The 26,897-nt window shown below is 44.1% G+C and overlaps 1 protein-coding gene across 2 annotated transcripts in view; it reads right to left on the bottom strand.

The window, feature by feature from the left end:
* Positions 1–604: 604 nt before the first annotated feature.
* LOC128686661 (GATA-binding factor C) overlaps positions 605–26,897 on the bottom strand; it is a 206,230-nt gene continuing 179,937 nt past the window's right edge. For both annotated transcript variants that reach the window (XM_053773671.2, XM_053773672.2), the window contains exon 5: positions 605–3,723. In XM_053773671.2, the coding sequence (XP_053629646.1) occupies positions 3,337–3,723 (387 nt within the window). In that variant the 3' untranslated portion in view covers positions 605–3,336. The remainder of the gene's footprint in view (positions 3,724–26,897) is intronic.

Genomic DNA, 26,897 nt, shown 5'->3' with positions numbered 1-26,897 from the left:
GACAGCGCTCTTCAAGAGAGAACTGCTGTCTTAATAAAAACTTAATAGAAGCTATAAAAATTATAATTTTTTCTTCCCGATCTGGTACTAACAATTTAACAGCCAAATCGGCCGCCAACAGGTCATCCATTCCTTGATTGCTTGTTGCAACGGCGTCGTCCAGCTGATAAAGAAGTAGAATCATGTCCTGTCAGTTCTCATGCAGGGGTCAACAGACTATCAAGCTCCCTCTTCCTGGTGCTGTTCACCTGCTTCCCACCGGCAGACGGTTCAGCATTGAAATTCCTCCATTAGTCCACAAATCTGACTGTAAAAATTCCGTAGGTGGGTACAAGGGTCTCTGCATGCAGCGTTGTAGATCTTTATTGAAGAAGCTAAAGGAAAGGAGAGAGCGAGACAGAGAGAGAGAGAGACCGACCGACAGACTGACAGAAGTAAGGGATTTGCAAAGAGAGACATGCAAAAATTAGGCAGAAAATTCACACACAGAAAGTTAGACAGTCATAAATCTCCACCATAACTGGAATGTTGTTGTTACACCTGTGCTTCCAGCTGCTCTGATGCCTCGCCACACAAAACCCGGAATGAAACACAGGAAGTCATTATACAAATCTTTATTAAATCAGAAACATAAATACTGTGATGCCGTTTTCTTCTATACACATTTTGTTTAGATTTCTTATTCGTTGTGATTTTGAGACCTTTTATTTTTAATGGGTGGATTAAGGGCCAGTATGCTGAGATTGTATGGGGGAGAGAGGGGGAAAAATGGGGAGGGGGAATTTAAAGGGGTAGGAGGGAGTAGAAGAAAAATATTCCAATTAAAGAGTAATCTGGACGAAGAGATTAAGGGGAAGGAGAGGAAAGGAAGATAGGGAAATATATTGTTTTAAAATCACCAACGTTATTGTACTTACAAAGTTATGAAAAATCTTTTTTTTTTATATATTTGTATTTTTTCTCAAGATTAGAGATGGCAGGAATTACGTCAGGCGAGGGTGTGAACACGATTCATTTTTATTATGGGAGAGAAGGAAAAACAGAGGAAAATAAAGTATAGAGAAATGTAAAATATTGTAAGTCCAGATTGCTGTATTAGCAAGAGTAAATATAACCAAAATAGTGATGATGGTATTATATAATAGAAAATTATGACAATAATATAATAAATAATCATGAGAAAGCTGTATTAATGATAATTCATAATTATGATAATAATTGTAATAATAAGGAATACAGGTAATAATAATAATAATAATAATAATAATAATAATAATAATAATAATAATAATAATAATAATAGTAATAATAATAATAAATAATAATAATAATAATAATAATAATAATAAAAGAGGAGAAAAAACGCGAGGAACCAGAAGACTGACAATGAATATCGTCGACCCCGTCATCGGCGCGGATTATAATTCCTGTGACCTTCCTTTAACATAAGAATGATTCCCTTGGCTGGAGAGAAGCAAGACTTCTCTCGTTTACAGTATAAAGTTACAGGAGTGGCATACACGCTCGGTAGGTTAGGCCTCCTCTGGGACCCGGTGTGATCCGCGATGGTGCAGTGTCTGAAAAAAAAAAATGATACGCTTGCGTTGAATCAACGGTACAGTTTCTGATAGTGTTTAAGAGTGGTTCCTGATGGCTGCGAACTGGTGTCTGGCGTTTGGCATGTTGTAGAACAGCCGCAGCTGTGGTACAGACAACGGTGCGTTCGTTAGCACTGGTGCGGTGTCGGCTGCAGCACGATGCGTGGCACCGTTGCTGTACCAGCAACGGTGAAAAGTGATGACAACAGTGCGGACATAATTCACTGAGAACCATGGTGTCACATCCGGTAGTGAAAACGGGGATCATTAATTGCTGTCGCACCGTGCAGTTAAGGTGATCCCTTGACACCAGTGCCACACACCCCGGGGAATGCCTTGCTACCGGAGCGTACGTCACAAGACATGCAAGACTCCTCTCAATGCTATTTAGGGTTAAAACAAATGAGATACTTCACAGAGAAAGCATCATCGCGCACTACATAAATATTCCGGAAACCACAGAAATATTCTTTACCCTGGCCAGGAATGACCATTCTTCGTGACATGGTGAGGAAGTGGGGGAGGGGACCTGAGACCTGTCCAAAAGGCCATTTTCCTCAGCTTCATTGCTGAAGAACGTGTCCTCTGTTTCTGTCCTCATTACCACTTGAGTCACGCTCGGAGCATTCATAAGTGACACAAACGAGAGCACATGTACAACAAATCAGGAAACCCTTTAAAAATTGTATCTTTAACTTATGTTGTGAAGAAATGTATTCATCTCGTTTTGACTCTGTTGGCCAGGGTAATGTAATCGGAAAACACTTTATAATAAAAATAGCCGACTAGTAATTATAGAGATAAACAATTTTACATTCACTTATCTACAGCTCACCTCTCGTACTGTACACGTTACGTACGCCAAATGATGAACAATTCTGAACATCCCGTCCCAGGTGGGACGGAGTCTGCACTTAACCGTGGCTCATGTTTTACACATTATTCACTGTTTTAGTAGATGCTACTAATATCAGAAACCGACTTTAAAAGCCAGGGGTTAATTTGAGGTTTCTAAAGGAGGACTTCAAAGTCCGAATTTGCCACTGTGTAAAATAAAGAGATACAAGTGGACTGCACTACTCAGCCGCTGCTGTAGGAGCCAAATAAGATCTGACAACCAAACACGAACGGTCGAGTCCTCAGCGTCATCGTGTGTAACGAATTGTTTTTTTTATTAGGTTCCCAGAGGGTCATGTCTATATCGGGTGCAGCGGTGGCACAGAAGACTTGGTCCTGCAATCCCACAAGAGACCAGCTCTCCGTCTCCCGCGCCACTCAAATAAATAGTGACCTCGGTAAGGTAAAAATCACAGTGTCAGTGGAATGAGGTGAAGAGTACGCTGGAGTGAGTGTGGCGAACCCACACCCTGGACACACTGTCTATCACTAGCACCTGAAAGACTTGGACACCGGCTGGGCTATCTTGTTGGTCCGCGCGACGGCAACGAACTCCGCATCAGGTGGCGCCTGAGGAGGAGGCCAGGTGGTGGGGTAATGACCCAAGGTACCCACTGTTTAGGCCCCCATCCCCGCACCCTATTTGGCTAGCCCCACCTCTTCCACTGCTGTTCCCACTGGAAGCGCTTGACACGCCTTGAGGGGAATACAGGTGGGCGCCGCTGTAGGAGGGTTGAGGCTCCGCAGTCTCCATTGGTTGGGCGGCGGAGGTGAAGGCAGCGACGCCCTCGCGGCTGAGGCTGGCCAGCAAGCTGCTGCGGCCGTCGGCGGAGGCGTGTCCCTAGGCCATAGCGCCCACTATACTGTTAGACGACGGAAGACTTAAGCTCGACGCGGAGGGGATCTGGATCTGTGAGGTGGAGGAGAGGCCTAAACTTCCTAGGCCTCCAGACATGGCGGACATACCATGCACGGGCGGCGCCGACATAAAGCCACCAGCCATAGAGGAGCCGTGCATCTGTCCGCCGTACATGTAGTGTGACATGGAGCCGAATCCGGAGCCTCCAGTGCCGAAACCTCCAGTGCCGAATCCACCGAAGCCTCCTTTGTCCAGGGGCTTCAGCATGTCTGGGAAGCCTAGCATCCCCTTCTTCTTCTTGGACTTAGAGCTCAATTTGCGGTTCCGGGTCTGAATGCCTTCCTTCTTCATAGACAGCGGCCGAGGTACCTGCAAGATAAAAAAAAAATGGGTCAAATTTAAAACAAAAACCTCTTACCGCCCTCAGTTTTGAAAAATCTTAAAAGAATTTTGAGAAAGAGAAAGAATGAACTTTTCAGCACTACTATATCAAATTTATCAACCACGTAATAATAAAACATGAAAATACATCCCTCGGAACAGAGAACTCTCGGACAACACTTATTGCTCTTTTCGAAGGCAATAAAATATTTAAATTCGTCGGTATAGAGGGTGAGCTAGCAGGGTTCCACAACAGCTCCCGGCTCACCCCTGCCCGCAGCTATCACCATAAACCCATCGCTCACACCGCCCACGTAAACACCATAACAGGAATTGTACCAGCCGGCCACAAGCCATTAATTTGACTGCTGGCTGAGGACACCAGACCGCAAGCTATTATTTTGCCTGCTGGCTGAGGGAACAAAACCTCCCCACCATCCATGGAATACCTGTCACTCTGGAAAACAAAGCTTCATGCACAGAACAAAAATAGCGTACCTTTTTCTTTTCCCCTGACACAGCTGTGGCTGCAACTGTACGAAGCAAAATATGCTAAAGGCTATAAGCGGAATATTGCTACACAACCCAAAAAGGAAAACGGCTTAATAGCTGGGCGGAAGCCATCCGCCATCCTCATCTTTCTGATAGGCGATTGGTCGATGGATAACGGGCGGTGGTCGGTGATTGGCGGAGAGATAGTGAAGATGATTGTGGCTCTTCTGACCAGGGGCACCCCCGCGTTAGTCACAACCTCTGGGGAACGACTCCCCACGCTGCTAATGGTCGGAGAATAACAGCCCCACCCCTGTTATGGGTTGGGGAACAGCGCCCCACCCTTTTCGGAGTCTCGGAGAAGGGCGTCCCACCCTGTTCGGGGTCTCGGAAAAGGACGCCCCACCCTTACAGGGTCTCTGGGGAGACTGCCAGAAAATCTCCCTCCCCCCCTTCCCTGTCATTCATCGTTTCATAAAATTAATCCCCAGTTTCACTTGAACTTTAACTGTGGCAAAATTCGGTATTTATTGCATTTACCTTTTTAAGTGAAATACCATTTTATTAGTAATAAAGATATATAGCATAAGTTTGTTAATGTTTTATAAGAATACGATTATTAAATTGATCAATGAAGAAAAATACTTAGGAATACAGCGTATTATTATTATTATTATTATTATTATTATTATTATTATTATTATTATTATTATTATAAAAAAGACTTAAATTTAATTAAGTATCCTTGGTGACCTTTACACTTATTAAATATTTATGCAGATAATTTCTCAAAAGAATATTGTTGTATAATACTCATTTAAAAGTGAACATCAAGTAATTTTACTTTTAATTTACCACACACACACATATAATATATATATATATATATATATATATATATATATATATATATATATATATATATATATATATATCGTGCCGAATAGGCAGAACTTGCGATCTTGGCTTAAATAGCAACGCTCATCTTGCCATATAGGACAAGCGAAAATTTGTGTATGCAATAATTTCGCCAAAATCATTCTGAACTTAACGAAAAAAAAACATTTCACTGTGCTTGTTTAGTATTAAATTATTGTAAACAAATCTAAAATATATTTAGTTGGGTTAGGCTAAAATAAATTGTTCTTGTTATAATCAGGTTAGGTAAGTTTTCTAAGATTCTTTTGGAGCAAAATTAAAAATTTTTACATTAACATTAATGAAAAAAATATATCTTTAAACATATAAGAGAAAATTTTATAAAGGTCTTAATTTTAAATGAGTTCTAGCTAATTGACCAGTTTTACATATTCGGCACGACATATATACATATATACATCTATCCTTGGAAGAATGGCAAGCTCTTAGCATGGGACTATACCTGTGTGTCCACACTGGCTGACACCTATATCCATCACAGTGTGGGGCGACAGGGAGGAGCTGCTGACCACAGGGAGGAGTACAAGATCAGCAAGTACAGGGACATTAGCCTACAGTATCAATTTGTCCCAGTGGGATCAGAGACCTTGGGATCATGGGGAAAAAAATGCCACACGTTTTCTTAAAGAATTGGGTTCCAGACTCATCGACACCACCAGGGACCCAAGGGCAGCCACTTTCATGTTCCAGCGCCTCAGCGTCGCCATCCAGAGGGGAAATGCTTGCTGCATACTTGGCTCACGTCCAGCCTCGGAGGAGCTGGAGGAAATTCATCATCTTTGATACATTGTGCCATTGTATTCATGTTTATGTTTTTTCTGTAAATGTATTTTGTTTATTAATATATGTTCACATAGAATAAAAAAATATATAGGGGGTGGTAGGAGAAGCATATATATATATATATATATATATATATATATATATATATATATATATATATATATATATATATATATATATATATATGAAGGCACCACACTCAGATTTCCTTTTAGCTGTTCAAAATTTCTCTCTGGGCACTAGACTCGACCCACAGGACATTCGGACTGGTGTTGCTCTTCGCCTAGCCGCCCCCGTCCTCACCGAACATAGGTGTATTTGCGGCAGGGCGACAGCTGATAAATTCGGACTTCATGGTCTCGTGTGTCACACAGCAGAAGGGAAGTATGCCAGGCATGAGGTCAATGACATCATAAAGAGAAGCCTCGCCACAGCCCGTTGCCCAGCTCAACGGGAACCCCAAGTACAGAGGTCTGACGGAAGTTAAAAGCGTCCTGATGGAGCCACTATGCTACCCTGGAAGGATGGAAAGCAGATTGCCTGGGACTATGCCTGTGCTGCCACATTGGCAGACACCTACTTGCCATACTCCTTAGCTGAAGGGGGTGGAGCTGCCAGCCACAGGGAGACCCAGAAGATCCGCAAATATGAAGACCTTTGCCCTAGCTATAACTTCATCCCAATAGGGTAGGAGACCCTTGGAGCATGGGGCAAGTGTGCTCTAAAGTTCCTCAAAGATCTGGATGAAAAGCTCATCATAGAATCCAAGAACCACAGGGCGACCAGCTTCCTCTTTCAGAGACTCAGTGTTGCGATCCAGAGAGGAAGTGCCTGCAGCATTCTGGGCACGCGACCCACCGCCGGGGAGCTGGACGAAGTATTCGAAATGTAGCTCTGAGTTGTTATCTATGTTGTTTAGTTTTCTATTGTATTTTTGCAAATGTTTTGTCAATGTATTTCGTCTTTAAATAAAATATATATTAAATATAAGGGGTGGTAGGAGAAAATTCTCAAGCAGCTTCAGGGAGAACCTTGAGTTTTGCCTGAAGCAAGTTTATTCTTTTCTCTGAGGATGAGGGTCCCTAGGACAGTTCTAGAGGTGGTACCTCCCTATATATATATATATATATATATATATATATATATATATATATATATATATATATATATATATATATATATAATGTCCAAGATGCAAGTTGGAGTTGCAATATAAGTTTGGGAATTATGTTGCTGTACTTCTTGATATGAATCGTCAGCTGGTTGTTACATTTCCAGATCCCCTTTGGAAAGTCGTGGGTTCAGTGGGCGGAAAGGGATCGAGCCTTCATCGTTTTTCCAACTCTTTCTACTCTTTATCTTAGTACCCTTTTTTCCGTCTTCTTTCCCACTTACCTCATCATATTAACCATTTCTCTTCTTTGCTATATTATCCATCCTCAGATCTTCCTTTCCATGCTCTTTCTCACCTCCTTATGCCTGTTTTCCATTTTGTCCCCTCACATCCCCTCTTAATTACCCCCACCTCTCTCTTCCCACTCCTTCATCCCTCTCTGTTCCGTTTACTTTCTTCCCTCCTTCCCCTCTCTTTCCCCCTTCCTCCTCTCATTTTCCTTCCCTTTCCTTCTCTTTCGCCTCGATATTTCCTGCCTTCATTATCTCCACATATGATCAGGCGAGGTTGGTGAGCTACTGTTACCCACCCACAGTACCTTCCAAGACCCTGCCAGCATATCTGCAGTGGTATACTTGTATACTCTCTATGGAGAAGTATGTTCTCCAGGGAGGAGTGTGCTGGCATACTCTCCGGGGAGGAGTATGCTTGTATGCTCTCCAGGGAGCAGTATGCTTGTATGCTCTCCAGGGAGGACTATGCTGGTATGCTCTCCAGGGAGGAGTATGCTTGTATGCTCTCCAGGGAGGAGTATGCTTCTATGCTCTCCAGGGAGGAGCGTGCTGGTATGCTCTCCAGGAAGGAGTATGCTTGTATGCTCTCCAGGGAGTTTGTATGCTCTCCAGGGAGGAGTATGTTTGTATGCTCTCTAGGGAGGAGTATACTTGTATGCTCTCCAGGGAGGAGTATGCTTGTATGCTCTCCAGGGAGGAGTATGCTGGTATGATCTCCAGGGAGGAGCATGCTTGTATGCTCTCCAGGGAGGAGCATGCTTGTATGCTCTCCAGGGAGGAGTATGCTTGTATGCTCTCCAGGGAGGAGCATGCTTGTATGCTCTCCAGGGAGGAGCATGCTTGTGTGCTTTCCAGGGAGGAGTATGCTCTCCATGGAGGAATATGCTTGTATGCTCTCCAGGGAGGAGTATGCTTGTATGCTCTCCAGGGAGGAGTATGCTTGTATGCTCTCCAGGGAGAAGTATGCTTGTATGCTCTCCAGGGAGGAGTATGCTTGTATGCTCTCCGGGGAGGAGTATGCTTGTATGCTCTCCAGGGAGGAGCATGCTTGTATGCTCTCCAGGGAGGAGTATGCTTGTATGCTCTCCAAGGAGGAGTATGCTTGTATGCTCTCCAGGGAGAAGTATGCTTGTATGCTCTCCAGGGAGGAGTATGCTTGTATGCTCTCCAGGGAGGAGTATGCTTGTATGCTCTCCAGGGAGGAGTATGCTTGTATGCTCTCCAGGGAGGAGTATGCTTGTATGCTCTCCAGGGAAGAGTATACTTGTATGCTCTCCAGGGAGGAGTATGCTTGTATGCTTGTATGCTTGTATGCTCTCCAGGGAGGAGTATGCTTGAATGCTCTCCAGGGAGGAGTATGCTTGTATGCTCTCCAGGGAGGAGTATACTTGTATGCTCTCCAGGGAGGAGTATGCTTGTATGCTTGTATGCTTGTATGCTCTCCAGGGAGGAGTATGCTTGAATGCTCTCCAGGGAGGAGTATGCTTGTATGCTCTCCAGGGAGGAGTATGCTTGTATGCTCTCCAGGGAGGAGTATGCTTGTATGCTCTCCAGGGAGGAGTATGCTTGAATGCTCTCCAGGGAGGAGTATGCTTGTATGCTCTCCAGGGAGGAGTATGCTTGTATGCTCTCCAGGGAGGAGTATGCTTGTATGCTCTCCAGGGAGGAGTATGCTTGTATGCTCTCCAGGGAGGAGTATGCTTGTATGCTCTCCAGGGAGGAGCATGCTTGTATGCTCTCCAGGGAGGAGCATGCTTGTATGCTCTCCAGGGAGGAGTATGCTTGTATGCTCTCCAGGGAGGAGCATGCTTGTATGCTCTCCAGGGAGGAGCATGCTTGTATGCTCTCCAGGGAGGAGTATGCTTGTATGCTCTCCAGGGAGGAGCATGCTTGTATGCTCTCCAGGGAGGAGCATGCTTGTATGCACTCCAGGGAGGAGTATGCTTGTATGCTCTCCAGGGAGGAGTATGCTTGTATGCTCTCCAGGGAGGAGCATGCTTGTATGCTCTCCAGGGAGGAGCATGCTTGTATGCTCTCCAGGGAGGAGTATGCTTGTATGCTCTCCAGGGAGGAGTATGCTTGTATGCTCTCCAGGGAGGAGTATGCTTGCATGCTCTCCAGGGAGGAGCATGCTTGTATGCTCTCCAGGAAGGAGTATGCTTGTATGCTCTCCAGGGAGGAGCATGCTTGTATGCTCTCCAGGGAGAAGCATGCTTGGATGCTCTCCAGGAAGGAGTATGCTTGTATGCTCTCCAGGAAGGAGCATGCTTGTATGCTCTCCAGGAAGGAGTATGCTTGTATGCTCTCCAGGGAGGAGCATGCTTGTATGCTCTCCAGGAAGGAGCATGCTTGCATGCTCTCCAGGAAGGAGTATGCTTGTATGCTCTCCAGGAAGGAGTATGCTTGTATGCTCTCCAGGAAGGAGTATGCTTGTATGCTCTCCAGGAAGGAGCATGCTTGTATGCTCTCCAGGAAGGAGTATGCTTGTATGCTCTCCAGGAAGGAGTATGCTTGTATGCTCTCCAGAAAGGAGTATGCTTGTATGCTCTCCAGGAAGGAGTATGCTTGTATGCTCTCCAGGAAGGAGTATGCTTGTATGCTCTCCAGGAAGGAGTATGCTTGTATGCTCTCCAGGAAGGAGCATGTTTGTATGCTCTCCAGGAAGGAGTATGCTTGTATGCTCTCCAGGAAGGAGTATGCTTGTATGCTCTCCAGGAAGGAGTATGCTTGTATGCTCTCCAGGGAGGAGTATGCTTGTATGCTCTCCAGGGAGGAGCATGCTTGTATGCTCTCCAGGAAGGAGTATGCTTGTATGCTCTCCAGGGAGGAGTATGCTTGTATGCTCTCCAGGGAGGAGCATGCTTGTATGCTCTCCAGGAAGGAGTATGCTTGTATGCTCTCCAGGGAGGAGCATGCTTGTATGCTCTCCAGGGAGGAGCATGCTTGTATGCTCTCCAGGAAGGAGTATGCTTGTATGCTCTCCAGGGAGGAGCATGCTTGTATGCTCTCCAGGGAGGAGCATGCTTGTATGCTCTCCAGGAAGGAGCATGCTTGTATGCTCTCCAGGGAGGAGTATGCTTGTATGCTCTCCAGGAAGGAGTATGCTTGTATGCTCTCCAGGGAGGAGTATGCTTGTATGCTCTCCAGGAAGGAGTATGCTTGTATGCTCTCCAGGAAGGAGTATGCTTGTATGCTCTCCTGGAAGGAGTATGCTTGTATGCTCTCCAGGAAGGAGTATGCTTGTATGCTCTCCTGGAAGAAGTATGCTTGTATGCTCTCCTGGAAGGAGTATGCTTGTATGCTCTCCTGGAAGGAGTATGCTTGTATGCTCTCCTGGAAGGAGTATGCTTGTATGCTCTCCAGGAAGGAGCATGCTTGTATGCTCTCCAGGGAGGAGTATGCTTGTATGCTCTCCAGGGAGGAGTATGCTTGTATGCTCTCCAGGGAGGAGTATGCTGGTATGCTCTCCAGGGAGGAGTATGCTTGTATGCTCTCCAGGAAGGAGTATGCTTGTATGCTCTCCTGGAAGGAGTATGCTTGTATGCTCTCCAGGAAGGAGTATGCTTGTATGCTCTCCTGGAAGGAGTATGCTTGTATGCTCTCCTGGAAGGAGTATGCTTGTATGCTCTCCTGGAAGGAGTATGCTTGTATGCTCTCCTGGAAGGAGTATGCTTGTATGCTCTCCAGGAAGGAGCATGCTTGTATGCTCTCCAGGGAGGAGTATGCTTGTATGCTCTCCAGGGAGGAGTATGCTTGTATGCTCTCCAGGGAGGAGTATGCTTGTATGCTCTCCAGGGAGGAGTATGCTGGTATGCTCTCCAGGAAGGAGCATGCTTGTATGCTCTCCAGGGAGGAGTATGCTTGTATGCTCTCCAGGGAGGAGTATGCTTGTATGCTCTCCAGGAAGGAGTATGCTTGTATGCTCTCCTGGAAGGAGTATGCTTGTATGCTCTCCAGGGAGGAGTATGCTGGTATGCTCTCCAGGAAGGAGCATGCTTGTATGCTCTCCAGGGAGGAGTATGCTTGTATGCTCTCCAGGGAGGAGTATGCTGGTATGCTCTCCAGGGAGGAGTATGCTTGTATGCTCTCCAGGGAGGAGTATGCTGGTATGCTCTCCAGGGAGGAGTATGCTTGTATGCTCTCCAGGGAGGAGCATGCTTGTATGCTCTCCAGGAAGGAGTATGCTTGTATGCTCTCCAGGGAGGAGTATGCTTGTATGCTCTCCAGGGAGGAGCATGCTTGTATGCTCTCCAGGAAGGAGTATGCTTGTATGCTCTCCAGGGAGGAGCATGCTTGTATGCTCTCCAGGGAGGAGCATGCTTGTATGCTCTCCAGGGAGGAGCATGCTTGTATGCTCTCCAGGAAGGAGCATGCTTGTATGCTCTCCAGGGAGGAGTATGCTTGTATGCTCTCCAGGAAGGAGTATGCTTGTATGCTCTCCAGGGAGGAGTATGCTTGTATGCTCTCCAGGAAGGAGTATGCTTGTATGCTCTCCAGGAAGGAGTATGCTTGTATGCTCTCCTGGAAGGAGTATGCTTGTATGCTCTCCAGGAAGGAGTATGCTTGTATGCTCTCCTGGAAGGAGTATGCTTGTATGCTCTCCTGGAAGGAGTATGCTTGTATGCTCTCCTGGAAGGAGTATGCTTGTATGCTCTCCTGGAAGGAGTATGCTTGTATGCTCTCCAGGAAGGAGCATGCTTGTATGCTCTCCAGGGAGGAGTATGCTTGTATGCTCTCCAGGGAGGAGTATGCTTGTATGCTCTCCAGGGAGGAGTATGCTGGTATGCTCTCCAGGGAGGAGTATGCTTGTATGCTCTCCAGGAAGGAGTATGCTTGTATGCTCTCCAGGAAGGAGTATGCTTGTATGCTCTCCTGGAAGGAGTATGCTTGTATGCTCTCCAGGAAGGAGTATGCTTGTATGCTCTCCTGGAAGGAGTATGCTTGTATGCTCTCCTGGAAGGAGTATGCTTGTATGCTCTCCTGGAAGGAGTATGCTTGTATGCTCTCCTGGAAGGAGTATGCTTGTATGCTCTCCAGGAAGGAGCATGCTTGTATGCTCTCCAGGGAGGAGTATGCTTGTATGCTCTCCAGGGAGGAGTATGCTTGTATGCTCTCCAGGGAGGAGTATGCTTGTATGCTCTCCAGGGAGGAGTATGCTGGTATGCTCTCCAGGAAGGAGCATGCTTGTATGCTCTCCAGGGAGGAGTATGCTTGTATGCTCTCCAGGGAGGAGTATGCTTGTATGCTCTCCAGGAAGGAGTATGCTTGTATGCTCTCCTGGAAGGAGTATGCTTGTATGCTCTCCAGGGAGGAGTATGCTGGTATGCTCTCCAGGAAGGAGCATGCTTGTATGCTCTCCAGGGAGGAGTATGCTTGTATGTTCTCCAGGGAGGAGTATGCTGGTATGCTCTCCAGGGAGGAGTATGCTTGTATGCTCTCCAGGGAGGAGTATGCTGGTATGCTCTCCAGGGAGGAGTATGCTTGTATGCTCTCCAGGGAGGAGTATGCTTGTATGCTCTCCAGGAAGGAGTATGCTTGTATGCTCTCCAGGAAGGAGTATGCTTGTATGCTCTCCAGGGAGGAGTATGCTTGTATGCTCTCCAGGGAGGAGTATGGCTGTGTATTCACCAGAAGATTTTTTTTTCACACCTGTCTCGTATACAAACAATGATGCATAAAGTACGTGTGGTGAAAAACTTATTATTTTATAACTTTCCCGGATCACGAACGCGCGCGCGCGCACGCACACACACACACACACACACACACACACACACACACACACACACACACACACACACACACACACACACACACACATCATTAAGACGAGGAAGACTTGGTAGTGGATTTGGTAGTGACCAACGAAGACGCGGGGGGGCAGAAGCTGTGAATCGACCCCTGCAACCATAAACAGGTGAATACAAATAGGTGAGTACACACGTTCATTCCTTAGAGGACTTACTAGAATGTGCCTTCGGATGAGAGATGCTGCCTCTCTTCTAGCATTCACGGTTCATTGACAAGAGATGCAGCATACAGCGCGCATCATGAGGTGGCTATGCAACATATTTTGCCTGACGTCGCACATGCCCACGAGAACCTCGTCACATGCACTTGAAAGCAACAGCAGCCTGTGGGGCCTATTTTTACCTCCACCTCAGTTTATTTCCTCTTATCCCTTTCCCTTCCCCTTCTTCCTGCCTTGTGTGTGTGTGTGTGTGTGTGTGTGTGTGTGTGTGTGTGTGTGTGTGTGTGTGTGTGTGTGTGTGTGTGGTTCCCATGGCCTGCACACGTACCCTTTCTCTATCAGTTTCTACATCTGAGTCCTCTTTTTGCCCACCCACACCCCCCACCCTTTCTCTGTTTCTCTGTCTGTTTGCGTTTTTGTGCTCGACCCTCTGTCTCTCTCTCTCTCTCTCTCTCTCTCTCTCTCTCTCTCTCTCTCTATATATATATATATATATATATATATATATATATATATATATATATATATATATATATATATATATATATATATATATATAATTCTTCAACATCCTTCAATTAACCCTCCCTTCTTTCTTTTTAATGCTTTTTTCCCCGCCTATTTTCCTCCTGCTTTCTATATGTTATCTACTTTCTTCTGATTTTCCCTTTTGTCATTCTCTCTCTCTCTCTCTCTCTCTCTCTCTCTCTCTCTCTCTCTCTCTCTTTCCCTCCATCTCTCCTCGCAGTAACTCCACTCACAACAAAAAAACAAAACGCGATGACATTTTTTTTACGGCTATTTCCTCTCACTTTTTCCCATTTCTGCATTTGATATTATCCGTCTCCCTCACCCCTGGTATTCACCCTCATGACCACCGCACCAGCAATTAGTCGCTCAGTCTGTAAAGATGAACGTCAAGATATTTTTACATGTTTCCTTTTTTTTATTTATTTTTTTAATTTGTATATGTACATATATATAAATATTTTTGTCTCCCACTGTGTCTCTTCGCCGGCGCTGTTTGATGCCTCCAGGTTTGATGATTTTTGTCCAAAGCCTAAAATTGCTTGTTTGTTGTGTGTGTGTGTGTGTGTGTGTGTGTGTGTGTGTGTGTGTGTGTACTCTCCGTGTTGATGTGTTTGCTGTGGTCTGTTCTCGGCTTCTGCCCCTGCCTTTTAAATTACAATCACTGGTTCCTCCCCCCCAATCCCTAACGCCCTGTCGTACCTCCTCTTGAAACTGTGTAAATGTTTGTTTCCTCTACGTTCTCATGTAGCTCACATCATTCATCCCTCGGGGACAAAATAAGTTTTTTTCCTCAAATTTGTGTGGCTTACCATCATTTATAACTTTTATCTGTGCCAAAGTGCCCATCTGCAAGCATTCTATACTAGTCATCAGATTTAGTTCCTTTATTCTTTCTTAAATATTCTTAAATTATTCTTTCTTCGTTAATCAGTTCCCTCAGCTCAGGGGTGTCTTGTTGATAACCTCTGGTTCTCTGTGAGTTTCAGAGCATGTTTGGCCGGGTGTGAATGCCTTGCTTACGCTGTGATAGGCCTGACTTACGCTGTGGTAGGCCTGACTTACGCTGTGGTAGGCCTGACTTACGCTGTGGTAGGCCTGACTTACGCTGTGGTAGGCCTGACTTACGCTGTGGTAGGCCTGACTTACGCTGTGGTAGGCCTGACTTACGGTTTATACAGAGTTCCCTGAAAGTAGTTCTGAGATTCGCTTACCTCGTATATGTTGCTGAGGTAATGGAATATATGTGCACATCCGGCTATATGTTTTGTATGATGTTCACTTCAAAATGAACGGTATTTGTAGCTTCTCACATCTTGTGATGTGTTCCACGTCTGTTCTTCTCTCTTTGTCTCTCTCTCTCTCTCTCTATCTCTCTCTCTCTCTCTCTCTCTCTCTCTCTCTCTCTCTCTCTCTCTCTCTCTCTCTCTCTCTCTCTCTCTCTCTCTCTCTCTCTCTCTCTCTCTCTCTCTCTTTGTCCATTTTGAATAATCCTATACATATCTATAGTTTGCCTCTCTCCTCTTCTGTCTTATTATCAGTTTTATGTTATCGGTAAACAACGATACATAGGGCTGAATTAACTCCGACAGGGCATTTGCTGATATTAAGAAGAATAATGGGCCTAGTAATGATTCTTTTTAGGACCCCACTCGTTACCCGTTCCCATACTGAAACGTCACCCTTGGCATCATCTTCTGTCTTCTCGTTAGGTATTGCTCGAGACACTCTAGTGCTTTAACTTGTGGCAAAGCTTGCTCCTCTTGTCTAGAAAATTAATCTCTGTTTATAGTGTCAGGCGTTTTCCTGTTGTATGAGAGTATGCAATCTACTCATCTTTGACCCTTTTGCTTGACTTTCGTTATTCTGTCACAGAACTCTGTTATGTTCGTGAGAAAGAACTTCTCTAAATCCATTCTAGCTTTATCTAATGAAGTATCTCATGTCCACTGGTCTTTAATTATAGGCCTCTTACCTATCTTTCTGCTTACATAGTGTGACCACAAATGCAGTATGTCTGTTGACTGGTAGCTGTCCCGTCTCCAGTGATGGTAAGGAAGTTTTGCTCTAGTCGGGGTAATAGTGGTGGTTGCGTTTCTTGGTGGTGATAGTGTGCATGTGTAATTCGTGCACATGCCAGCTACACCGTGCTGCTTGACGAGGCTGGGATGTGCTGTGTGAATTTTACAAGTACTGCTCAGAGCTAAATAAAAAAAAAAAGAAAAAAAAAAGTTCATAGATACACTAATTGCATCAGTATTGCTTTGCTGTGGTGGTAGCCCTGATGGCTGAGTAGTAATGGTTGTTATAGTTGTGGTGAAAACTGTTTTTCCATTGTTATGAACCCTATTGTAGGAGAGGAGGTTTCGTTTTTGATGGTTGTTGTTGTGGTAGAGGTTAGGGGGAAGGGGTGGAGGTGCTAGACTGGTAGCAGGTGTGGTTGAAATGAAGTGGTGCGGGGATTGTAGTGGTAGATGGGCTGGTGGTAATAGTGGTGGTAGTGGTGGTAGTGGTGGGCGTGGTGGGCGTGGCCGCCACATGTGTGGGTGTACGATAACAGTTGCTTCGTCATGTACATATATATTTCTTATTCCTAGGTTCTATTCCTTTTCTTCTTCATAATCACACTGGCTTGGCGCTTCGTTTTTGATTATAATAATAAATTCATAATCACAAAGCTTCTTAAATAATGGATGGCCCTTCTTAGAAACATCTTCTTTTGTTAAAGATTTGTATACCAAGATTTCATTAAGAGTTTAGAACCTGTAAATAACGCGTCTTTTAAATAACTTGTAAGATAAAGTCAATGACTAAGAAAATTGTCAGGTTCTAACAATCTACCACTTAAAGTTTGGCTTTTGGTTGATTAATTGGGTTTAAAGTCTATCATTTAGACAAGGGTCATCAATTAAGGCTGCATATAACCTGTTATCAGCAATCGAGAACTCTTTAATCCCTAAAAATAGAGATTTTAGGAAACTCTCAGTGTATGTACACTGAGAGACATACACCCCTCCGTGTGTGTGAAGTTTTTTTCAAGTCAAGCTCAGTACAGAACTTTGCCGAATCACTTTTTGTGTAGAACTTTATCGAGTCATTCTCTGAGTAGAGCTTTATCAAGTCACTCTGTGAATAGAGCTTTATCAAGTCACGGTATGTGTGGAGCTTTATTAACTCTGCGTCCAACTTTATCTTGGAATTACCACCGGTATCGCTCACTAGAAAACAGTTTCAGGTTTTAATAAAGAAATAAATCAAAGGAAAACAAAAGGTCACCACCTGATACACTTCTTCAATAGTTTTTATTGTTGACGTTCCAGTATATACGTCAAAGTATTGTTGACGTTCCAGTATATACGTCAAAGTATTGTTTACGTTCCAGTATATACGTCAAAGTATTGTTGACGTTCCAGTATATACGTCAAAGTATTGTTGACGTTCCAGTATATACGTCAAAGTATTGTTGACGTTCCAGTATATACGTCAAAGTATTGTTGACGTTCCAGTATATACGTCAAAGTATTGTTGACGTTCCAGTATATACGTCAAAGTATTGTTGACGTTCCAGTATATACGTCAAAGTATTGTTGACGTTCCAGTATATACGTCAAAGTATTGTTGACGTTCCAGTATATACGTCAAAGTATTGTTGACGTTCCAGTATATACGTCAAAGTATTGTTGACGTTCAGTATATACGTCAAAGTATTTTTGACGTTCCAGTATATACGTCAAAGTATTGTTGACGTTCCAGTATATACGTCAAAGTATTGTTGACGTTCCAGTATATACGTCAAAGTATTGTTGACGTTCCAGTAGAAATATACGTCAGAGTACTATTGACGTTCCAGTATATACGTCAAATTATTGTTGATGTTCCAGTAGAAATATACGCCAGAGTATTGTTGACGATCCAGCATATACGTCAAAGTACTGTTGAGGTTCCAGTAGAAATATATGTCAGAGTACTATTGACGTTCCAGCATATAGGTCAAAGTATTGTTGACGTTCCAGCATATACGTCAAAGTATTGTTGACGTTCCAACAGAAATATACGACAGTGAATTGTAGCTGTGTCAGACAGAATATATGTCTGATGAATATGTCAGTTGATGTTGCAGAAGACATATACATCGCAGGATTAAGTTTGCATAAAGCTAAATAAGTTAGATTTTGGAACATACTAGATTAGATTAATTAGGTTAGGTGGGATGCTCAAGGAAGGTGAGACTGAGGTGGAAATTGGAGTCAGTAGGGGAAGAGAAGTGAAAAGGTTGGGAAAATTGGGATTTAGGGGAAGAGAAGGTGAGGTGGTGGGGGGAAAGGGGATGTCCAGAAGGAATGTTGGGGAGGAACAGAGAGAGAGATGAGTAATGTGAAGACGGCAAAGGGAGGACTAGCAGGGGAGAAGGGATATAGACAGGAGAGAGAGAGAGAGAGAGAGAGAGAGAGAGAGAGAGAGAGAGAGAGAGAGAGAGAGAGAGAGAGAGAGAGAGAGAGATTGAGAGAGAGAAATCTCAAAATAATTGATTAACTAAAAGAAGTCAGGGGGAGATAGAAAAAGAGTCAGAAAAGGAGTTAGGAAGGAGTTAGAAGGAGAATTAGATGGAAAGTTAGAAGAGAAGAAAGGGGAAGAACGTCAGTTTTACCATTACTTCCTCCTCCTCCCCTTCCTCTTTCCACTTTTTACTTGTTCTTATCCTCCCATCCCCCTACTTCACCTACTCATACTTATTCAGCCGGGCTGTGGCTCGTACGTCGGACTGCGTGCGGCCAGCAGTAACAGCCTAGTTGATCAGGCCCTGATCCATCGGGAGGCCTGGTCGTGGACCGGGCCGCGGGGGCGTTGATCCCCGGAATAACCTCCAGGTAACCTCCCTCACACTTTCCCTCTCCTCTTCTCATCCCACTTCCAGCACCTCTTCTTACCTTCCCCCCTCCCTCTCTTGCCACCCTCCCCTTCCCGTTTCCTACCACTGCCTATTAAAAACAAAAATATTTCAAAAAGACCCATTAACAGTTGAAAAAATCTGGTCCTAATTATGTATTGTATTGGGCGGGTGGGCATGAAACACCAGTTTAATGCCTGGAGGACATCAAAGATCAGCTGGCGTAGTGTGTGTTTATGGTGGTAAATATGAGCCAGGTGACCCCTCAGTCAGCATGTGTATACTCATTACCTGAAATGTTTAACTCGCGTTTGATCATGAAAAAAATCAATGGATAGCTGTATGTGGCACCGGGCTCCCAGCCCACACCTGGTCCCACAAGCCCACACCCACTCGCACACACCCACACCTTACTATAGGCGCCCCACACCCACCTGCCCGCGCCCCTACCCACCTCTGCACTACAAATTTCGCCTACAAATGCTCTCATACCTCATCCTCTTACGCCACGCGCATTTACGTCCGCCCACATAGGCTTCCACATACGCCCATACTCATCTGAGCACTCACGCCCACATCAACCTATATAAATACACACACAATCCCACAAGCACCTACACACACCCACACTCCTTACACAAACATACCCATACCGAACCTCTCACACACACACACATATGTACCCCACACTTATGGGAGTACATGAAAGAGGCAAATAAAGGATGACCTCACTGTCCACATCAAGGTTGTCTACAGAAAATGACTAACTACTACAGCCCGGCTACATCTACTGCCTTTTAGAAAGCCGAGACCAGAAAAGTATAGCAGAAGACTCTCTCACCACCCTCCACTCTTTCCAGCCACCCACCTCTGGCATCAAACAGAGGAAAAAATAATGTATGGAGCGACAAATCTACAAGCGAGTACAAAGACACAGAGCACAGACTGTATCAGTTCTGCCTTGATAAAGCTCATCTCCCAACCAGTAAAATAAATCACTGCACTGAATTAGGAAAGAAAACATAATGCCGTATTAGGAAAAAAATAAGCATGGTTATATAGAAGGAAGCTGCAAATAGATGGAAGGTTTGGTTTACAACTGTTATGGTTGAAATATTTCAACAACTGCAGTTACATATATTTCACAACCAGATACAACACGGTGGAATACTGATTCTATTGTGAACTATCGTGGTCCAACTGGATCATGGCCAACCAGGCATCTTGTGTGTTTCTGGAACTGATTCCCGGGGTTAGATCCCCGTTAATCCCCGGTACGGGTGGAAACATTAGGGACGTGTTTTCTTAAGGTACCTACTGCCCATGGTCACCTGTCAGTAAAATAGGTATCTGGGTCGCATCCTGGGGACAAAATTGAGCTAATTTACCCGAAATGCTCTGCATGACAAGGGGCTTTTTATATAGTATTAATGTCAACTAGGCTTGTATACATTGTGCATGTACTTGTAGAAATAAAGATTATTATTATTATTATTATTATTATTATTATTATTATTATTATTATTAACGTCTGAGTGCCACTTGCCACAGCCAGCGCTGTACCCACTTTGCTATGTACTGTCTCATGCCATCTATGGACTGCTACTAGTAGAAGCCTATATTTCCACAGTGTACATTCAACCGGTTTACAAAGAACGGAAAGGTTTTGGGCCTAGCAAATTCAGTGGTGAAAATGATTAAGTTCTCCGCTAAAAGGCTAGCTAAATAGTGCTGTAGTTCTAATGACTACATCATTTAATGGGTAGCTCATGAAAATGTGCGTGCGCATAAATGATGACCGTGACCACGCAGAAAAGACCCAACGTCAACAGTGAAAGGAGCATAGCTCTCCGCAATGACCTGCATCGCGGCATGGACGCCACGGACCTCCTGATGCCGCAGATAATCTGGGGAAGGGATCTGCCGTACCGCTTTCAAGTGACGCACTGCCATAGCTCAGGGCGGGGCCCAGCGGGGACCGTAGTCAACACTTTCAGACACCGCTGGAGAGGGCGCTATTTACGGTTTTTCCCTCGTCCTACGTTCAGCTGGGAGAGCCTGGGAGGTGCTCCTTGACCCCATGGGTGCTGCAGGATGATGTTTGCACAATAGGACAACGGAGGACCTGATTGTCTGAGCGGTTCATGAATGGGCGGAAAAATCTGTGGGTTTTATCCGAACGGCGCGCGCTTGTGATGTACGGGCTGCAGGGACGGTAGAGCTCTCAAGCAAATGGTGTCAAAAATGGCTACTGGTACTCCTTGCTACCACATCTGCACCACGGCCACGCCCACACCCTCGCGGGGGGTGTGGGCGTCGGGAGAAAAGCGCCTTTACTAGTGGATACAGAGTTTGGGATGTGGGAGTGAAAGAGGCATGGCGAGGAAGAGAGTGTAAACCACGAAACGTGCTACAAACGTAACAAAAATAAAGTAACTAACTAGTGTGCACATGTGTGTCTTATGCAACAATGTTTGGCAGTGGTCGCCGAAAGATGGGAGGAATGGATGGAAAAAAAAAACGTAGTGAGAGAATGCTTGAAGGAAGGAGGAAGGGACAGAATGAGAGAGGGAGAAACGGTAGGATGGAACGAGTAATAGTCACAAGAGGATTTGCGGGAGAGATACAAGAGACAATCGGTCAGTTTACAGTCTCTACTGCTGAATCTAATCTCTCGTAATTCTTCCACTGTGTTATTAGTCTCAAAGCGAGAGGTCACACACACTGGGTGAGGCAGAGAAGTCAGATGAAATCAAGAGCAGGGAAGTACTCGTTCAAGGTCTTTAAGGAAGAATCATTTTGACGGATCTAAATAACACACTAAAGACAACAGAGAAAAAAGACACATTGATAAACAAGCTTTTATTGGGACTACGTTTCGGTCTGTGTAGATCTTATCAAGAAGTGACGAGCTCTCTCATGCTCTTCGGTCATTCTAGGCTCTTGCTGAAGCCTCCCAACGTCACCTTGCAAAGCATGTTTCATTAAAGCTTCAGAATACCACTGTAAATAATCCCTTCAAAGGGAAGAGTTTGATTCTGGTGAAGGGCTCTTGATTTTGACTTGATAAAGCTCCACACATAGTGTAACGTTGTCCCAATGGGAGATCGTTCGGTAGTGTGCGTCTCTGTCCTCACAGCGGCCAATATAAGATGAGAGGGACAAGGGAGAGTAATGCTTTCTCGTGCAACTGAATAAAATCACAATAATATTGACACTGACAAAAATCCAGCTTCCAGGTGCACTCTTAAAGATAATGTGTAGCATGAGTGTATATCAACATAGAGGTTTCTATTTTATGTGTATATACACTAGTGCCTTATTTCTCTTCCTTGTTTATGGATATCAGTAAAGCTAATGTTAATGTTAAGGTGAAATGCCGGCTTAACTGAACCAGTGTAATTTATAGATCTTAAAAATAATAGGTTATTGTGACAATTATGCATACTCCAGGTCATGTTGTTTAAAGTTACTTTAGATTAAGCTCATTTTCGGCAACGTGGAGTATGTCTGTAGGTTACAGCGGCAGTGGGACAAGACAAGTCGTTAGGAGAACAGAACATTGGAAAAACAGTGGCGTGTTCTCTGTCGAAGTGGGTTTTCGTGGGGCTTGTCAATCGTGAAAATAGCACATTTTGATGGAGTGATGATCTTGAGAAGGATGCTGCTAAAATTATAATTCTGATGGATGCACTTCGTGGGGTATAATAGCTTTCTACCAGTTGTCCATGATGGCCTAGTGTGATATGCTGGTTAGACTGACCTGTACATAAGATTCGTCTCATCGATATTTCTCCCGTGTTGCAATGTTTGCTTCAAGGCTAGTGATGAGTTACCTTGTAAGATGTTCTACATTGTTTAGAAGTAAGAGGTAGTTGGATAGATCAGGTTATCTAAAATAAGTGGTGCCTAACTTAATATAAGAGACAATCTGAGCCACGTAATTAGATTTGCAGCCATTGCCGAAGAGTAAGTGAATGATGCACCTTCGTGCTGTGACTTCCTAGGCTGCCTTGCTTCCATGGATCAGCAAATTATTTTTTTCTTAGTTATCATAGATTTTATTAATTTTAATCAGGGGAAGAGCTTAAATCGAAATGGAAGGCATTCAGATTCGATTCAAGGAAGAGAAAGATAATTCCAGCATCATAAATCAAGATCCACCCCTCACCGGCATCAGGGCATCTCCCTCGAGAAATTAGTTATCGCAGAGTCGACTTTCATTCCCAAAATATCTAATTCATCACTAAGTCTCTGTCATTCGTTCCCACATGAGCCCCAGCACTTGCGTCATGCTGCCCATATCGACAGCATCTGTGTTTTCTCAGTTGCAAATGAAATCTACCATCACTTGCGGCAGGCAGATATAGTCACAAGCTAGTGATTGATGTGCCTGAGGGCACTGGACATTTCCTCTCTCATATTAGTAAAAGGTTTGATTTCAATCATCTGCGTGGGAGTATGAGGTCGAAGGCAATGTTTAGTAGGTCGTCGAATTAAACATTCAATTTTGAGGGGTCTGGTACACTTGCCTGTGGTACGCTGTTACCGACTGAACAGGATTTCAGATTCTCTTATGGTAAGAACTACTTTTCGATATTAAAGCTTGAGGGTAATCCCTTACGAGATGCCTGATGGAGCCGGTGATTCTAGGTATCTGTAACATTGCCAGAAGTCGGTGTTAAGCGATGAGTAAGATACATGTGCAAGATTATTTATCTTCAGTGACGAAACGATTCACCTGTCCTGCAGGCCACAAGAGGAATTATAATCCTGGAGACAGCAGACGATGTAAGGAGGTAATCAGTCCCTCAGCCTTAATGAAAGAAATCGTTAATAAAGCTACATAGTGTTGCACATGTGTCTTGTTCATCAATTTGCTGATATTGTATACCATTATAACATGACAGGCGCCAGCATTGCTTGTTGCAAGAATTAAATGAATTTGAATTTCGTTCAACACGTGACACACACACACACACACACACACACACACACACACACACACACACACACACACACACACACACACACACACACACACACACACACACACACACACACACACACATATGGGCATATGGGCGCCTAGCAAACCTCAGAATAGCATTCCGACATCTTAATAAGGAATCATTCAGGACCCTGTACACCGTGTATGTTAGGCCCATATTGGAGTATGCGGCACCAGTTTGGAACCCACACCTAGCCAAGCACGTGAAGAAACTAGAGAAAGTGCAAAGGTTTGCAACAAGACTAGTCCCAGAGCTAAGAGGTATGTCCTACGAGGAGAGGTTAAGGGAAATCAACCTGACGACACTGGAGGACAGGAGAGATAGGGGGGACATGATAACGACATACAAAATACTGAGAGGAATTGACAAGGTGGACAAAGTCAGGATGTTCCAGAGATTGGACACAGTAACAAAGGGACACAGTTGGAAGCTGAAGACACAGATGAATCACAGGGATGTTAGGAAGTATTTCTTCAGCCACAGAGTAGTCAGTAAGTGGAATAGTTTGGGAAGCGATGTAGTGGAGGCAGGATCCATACATAGCTTTAAGCAGAGGTGTGATAAAGCTCACGGCTCAGGGAGAGTGACCTAGTAGCGATCAGTGAAGAGGCGGGGCCAGGAGCTCGGACTCGACCCCCGCAACCTCAACTAGGTGAGTACAACTAGGTGAGTACACACACATACACACACACACACACACACACACACACACACACACACACACACACACACACACACACACACACACACACACGCTCTTTCTCTCCTATCTCTCTTGCTTTCCAAATTCCTCGCATTTGCTTTCTGTTTCTCTCCCCTTACATGATACAGATCACCCGTCAACAATCAGCACAGTATCAAGTACCTGGACCTTATCCTCATCTCTCTCCTTATCTGCAACATATGTTTTTCTCGACGTAGTCAACGTTTGATCTCCTCTCATCGCGACAACACATCTATGGAAATATTTCACACTACTTTTATCAACGCATTTGCCATCTCCCTCTTCCTAAGAGACAGGTAATCTCTTTATCGCAGTTTTGGATCCGAGTTGGATGGGCTAAATGAACGAGGGAGAGGGAGTAGGGGGAAAAGGCTTGCTGTCGGCTGTAAGATTATATCGCGAGGGAACTTGTCGTATCACACCGCATCTTTATAAACAATATAATCTGGAGGTTGGGGGATAAGGGACTGTATCCCTCATTTACGGGTGGCACAAGAGCGACACCTGGCCTTGTCTTCAGCGATGTGTGATCAGTATCAGCCAAGATTGCATTTATCTTGTTGGATTTATTTCCTGATTTGCACTAACACGTGTGAGACAGTCATACATTTTCCCACGTCTCGGGTATTCTGGGGAGCTGTCTTCACTTCATATGAGAATCCCATATCAACCATCCGTACATTTTCTTACGTGTTAAGTTGTCAGGGTAGAAAGACTTCATCCAATTTGAGAAGAGGATATTTTTGAACTAAAATCCTGACTTAAAGGAAAATGAAATTGAATAATAATTTGTTTATGATAAGTAATACAATTTTTGCATATGCTAGCACATTTTCTTCCGGTAATCTGGCCACTGTGTTGAAAACTAACGTAAAGTTTTGAATCACAGATGACAAATTATGTTCCACATTGTATATACTCCATCGTTGTATATGCACCGAGAGTAGTAGTGTATATCTCTTGGCATTTAATTATCGAGAGCTTAAAATAATCTCTATTTCTAAAAGTAAAATGTTTTTAACTAGTGATGCGCAATATAAATGCAGTCTCAATGACCCTCGTGACGTCAGCAGCTATAACTTTACAAAACTACCAAATTCTTGACGAGGTACACAGGCAGTTCTGTAAGTTGCTGAAGTACAGACACTTCTCTGTTACGCACACAGTTTCAGGTGTATCAACAATGATGATCAGAGATACTCACTTCAACGTCATTTCGCTAATGAGCTACAGTGATCCCCAAAAAATACTGGTGTCGAAACTGTCAGGTACTCTTTTGCTATTTTGCTGCTGGCCTCTTAAACCCTGAGTGTTTACTGCCGGTCCACGCTTCTGATTTACGAGGCCAAGATAGGAGATTTAGCGATCCTAAACTCATCAGAAGACTCAGATCTGAGATAAGTCGATGATTATACACTTTTATTTTTCTGTTGTTTTTTCCTTTACCTCCTGAGATGTGCACAGCTCACAGCATCAGCTCATCTCGTGGGGTATCTCTGCAGATGGCCATCAATCCCTAATCTTAGTCAAGTATCTTGGCCCAAGCACCACTACTCAGTTGGCCGGAGGAAGGGGAGTAGAGGGAGATGTGGAAGGAGAAAGGGAGGAAGAATGGGTGGGTATTGTATGGGGGATTCTAGGGAACATGAGAGATAAACCACATAAGTATGGGGTTAAAACCAAAGAGAGAGAGAGAGAGAGAGAGAGAGAGAGAGAGAGAGAGAGAGAGAGAAAGAGAAGAGAGAGACTTTTCCTAACTAGAAGAAGTATGTGAATAATGGAGAAGATTGATTCCTGTCACACAAATAAATGCATGCAGCTTTGTGTAATTTGTGTGTGTATGTGTGTGTGTGTGTGTGTGTGTGTGTGTGTGTGTGTGTGTGTGTGTGTGTGTGTGAGTGTGTGATCTGCCACCCCGGCCAAAAGAACTCACTAACAGGGTCCCCATGGCACGTCCTGTCAGAGATGTGCGTCCACAATGTTTACTGATGGCTATCTGAGGGTTTTACTGTTATTGGTGTAGATAATGGCAAGGTGAACCTCTTTGATTTTGGTGCTAACATTGCTGTGTGAAGAGTGTGAGATACATTCAAGGAACTTGGAGGAGACTGGTGTGTTAGTGTTTATATATATATATATATATATATATATATATATATATATATATATATATATATATATATATATATATATATATATATATATATATATATATATATATATATGTATATACTATAGTTTCGAACTATATAAAGCCACCAGTAGATTTATATTCCATAAGAATGCTAAAAAGGGGTCAGACGCAACTGGCAGAATAAATTAATATTGAATTAATACAATTTCTGTCTTTAATTATTTTCGATTTATATACATTTCCTGTTTAGATATTAAGAAGAGTGGAGTCAAAAACAAAGTGAA

This window comes from Cherax quadricarinatus, chromosome 12 (assembly GCF_038502225.1).
Source record: "Cherax quadricarinatus isolate ZL_2023a chromosome 12, ASM3850222v1, whole genome shotgun sequence".
Lineage (NCBI taxonomy): Eukaryota > Metazoa > Arthropoda > Malacostraca > Decapoda > Parastacidae > Cherax > Cherax quadricarinatus.
This window is presented reverse-complemented; position numbering and strand designations above follow the sequence as displayed.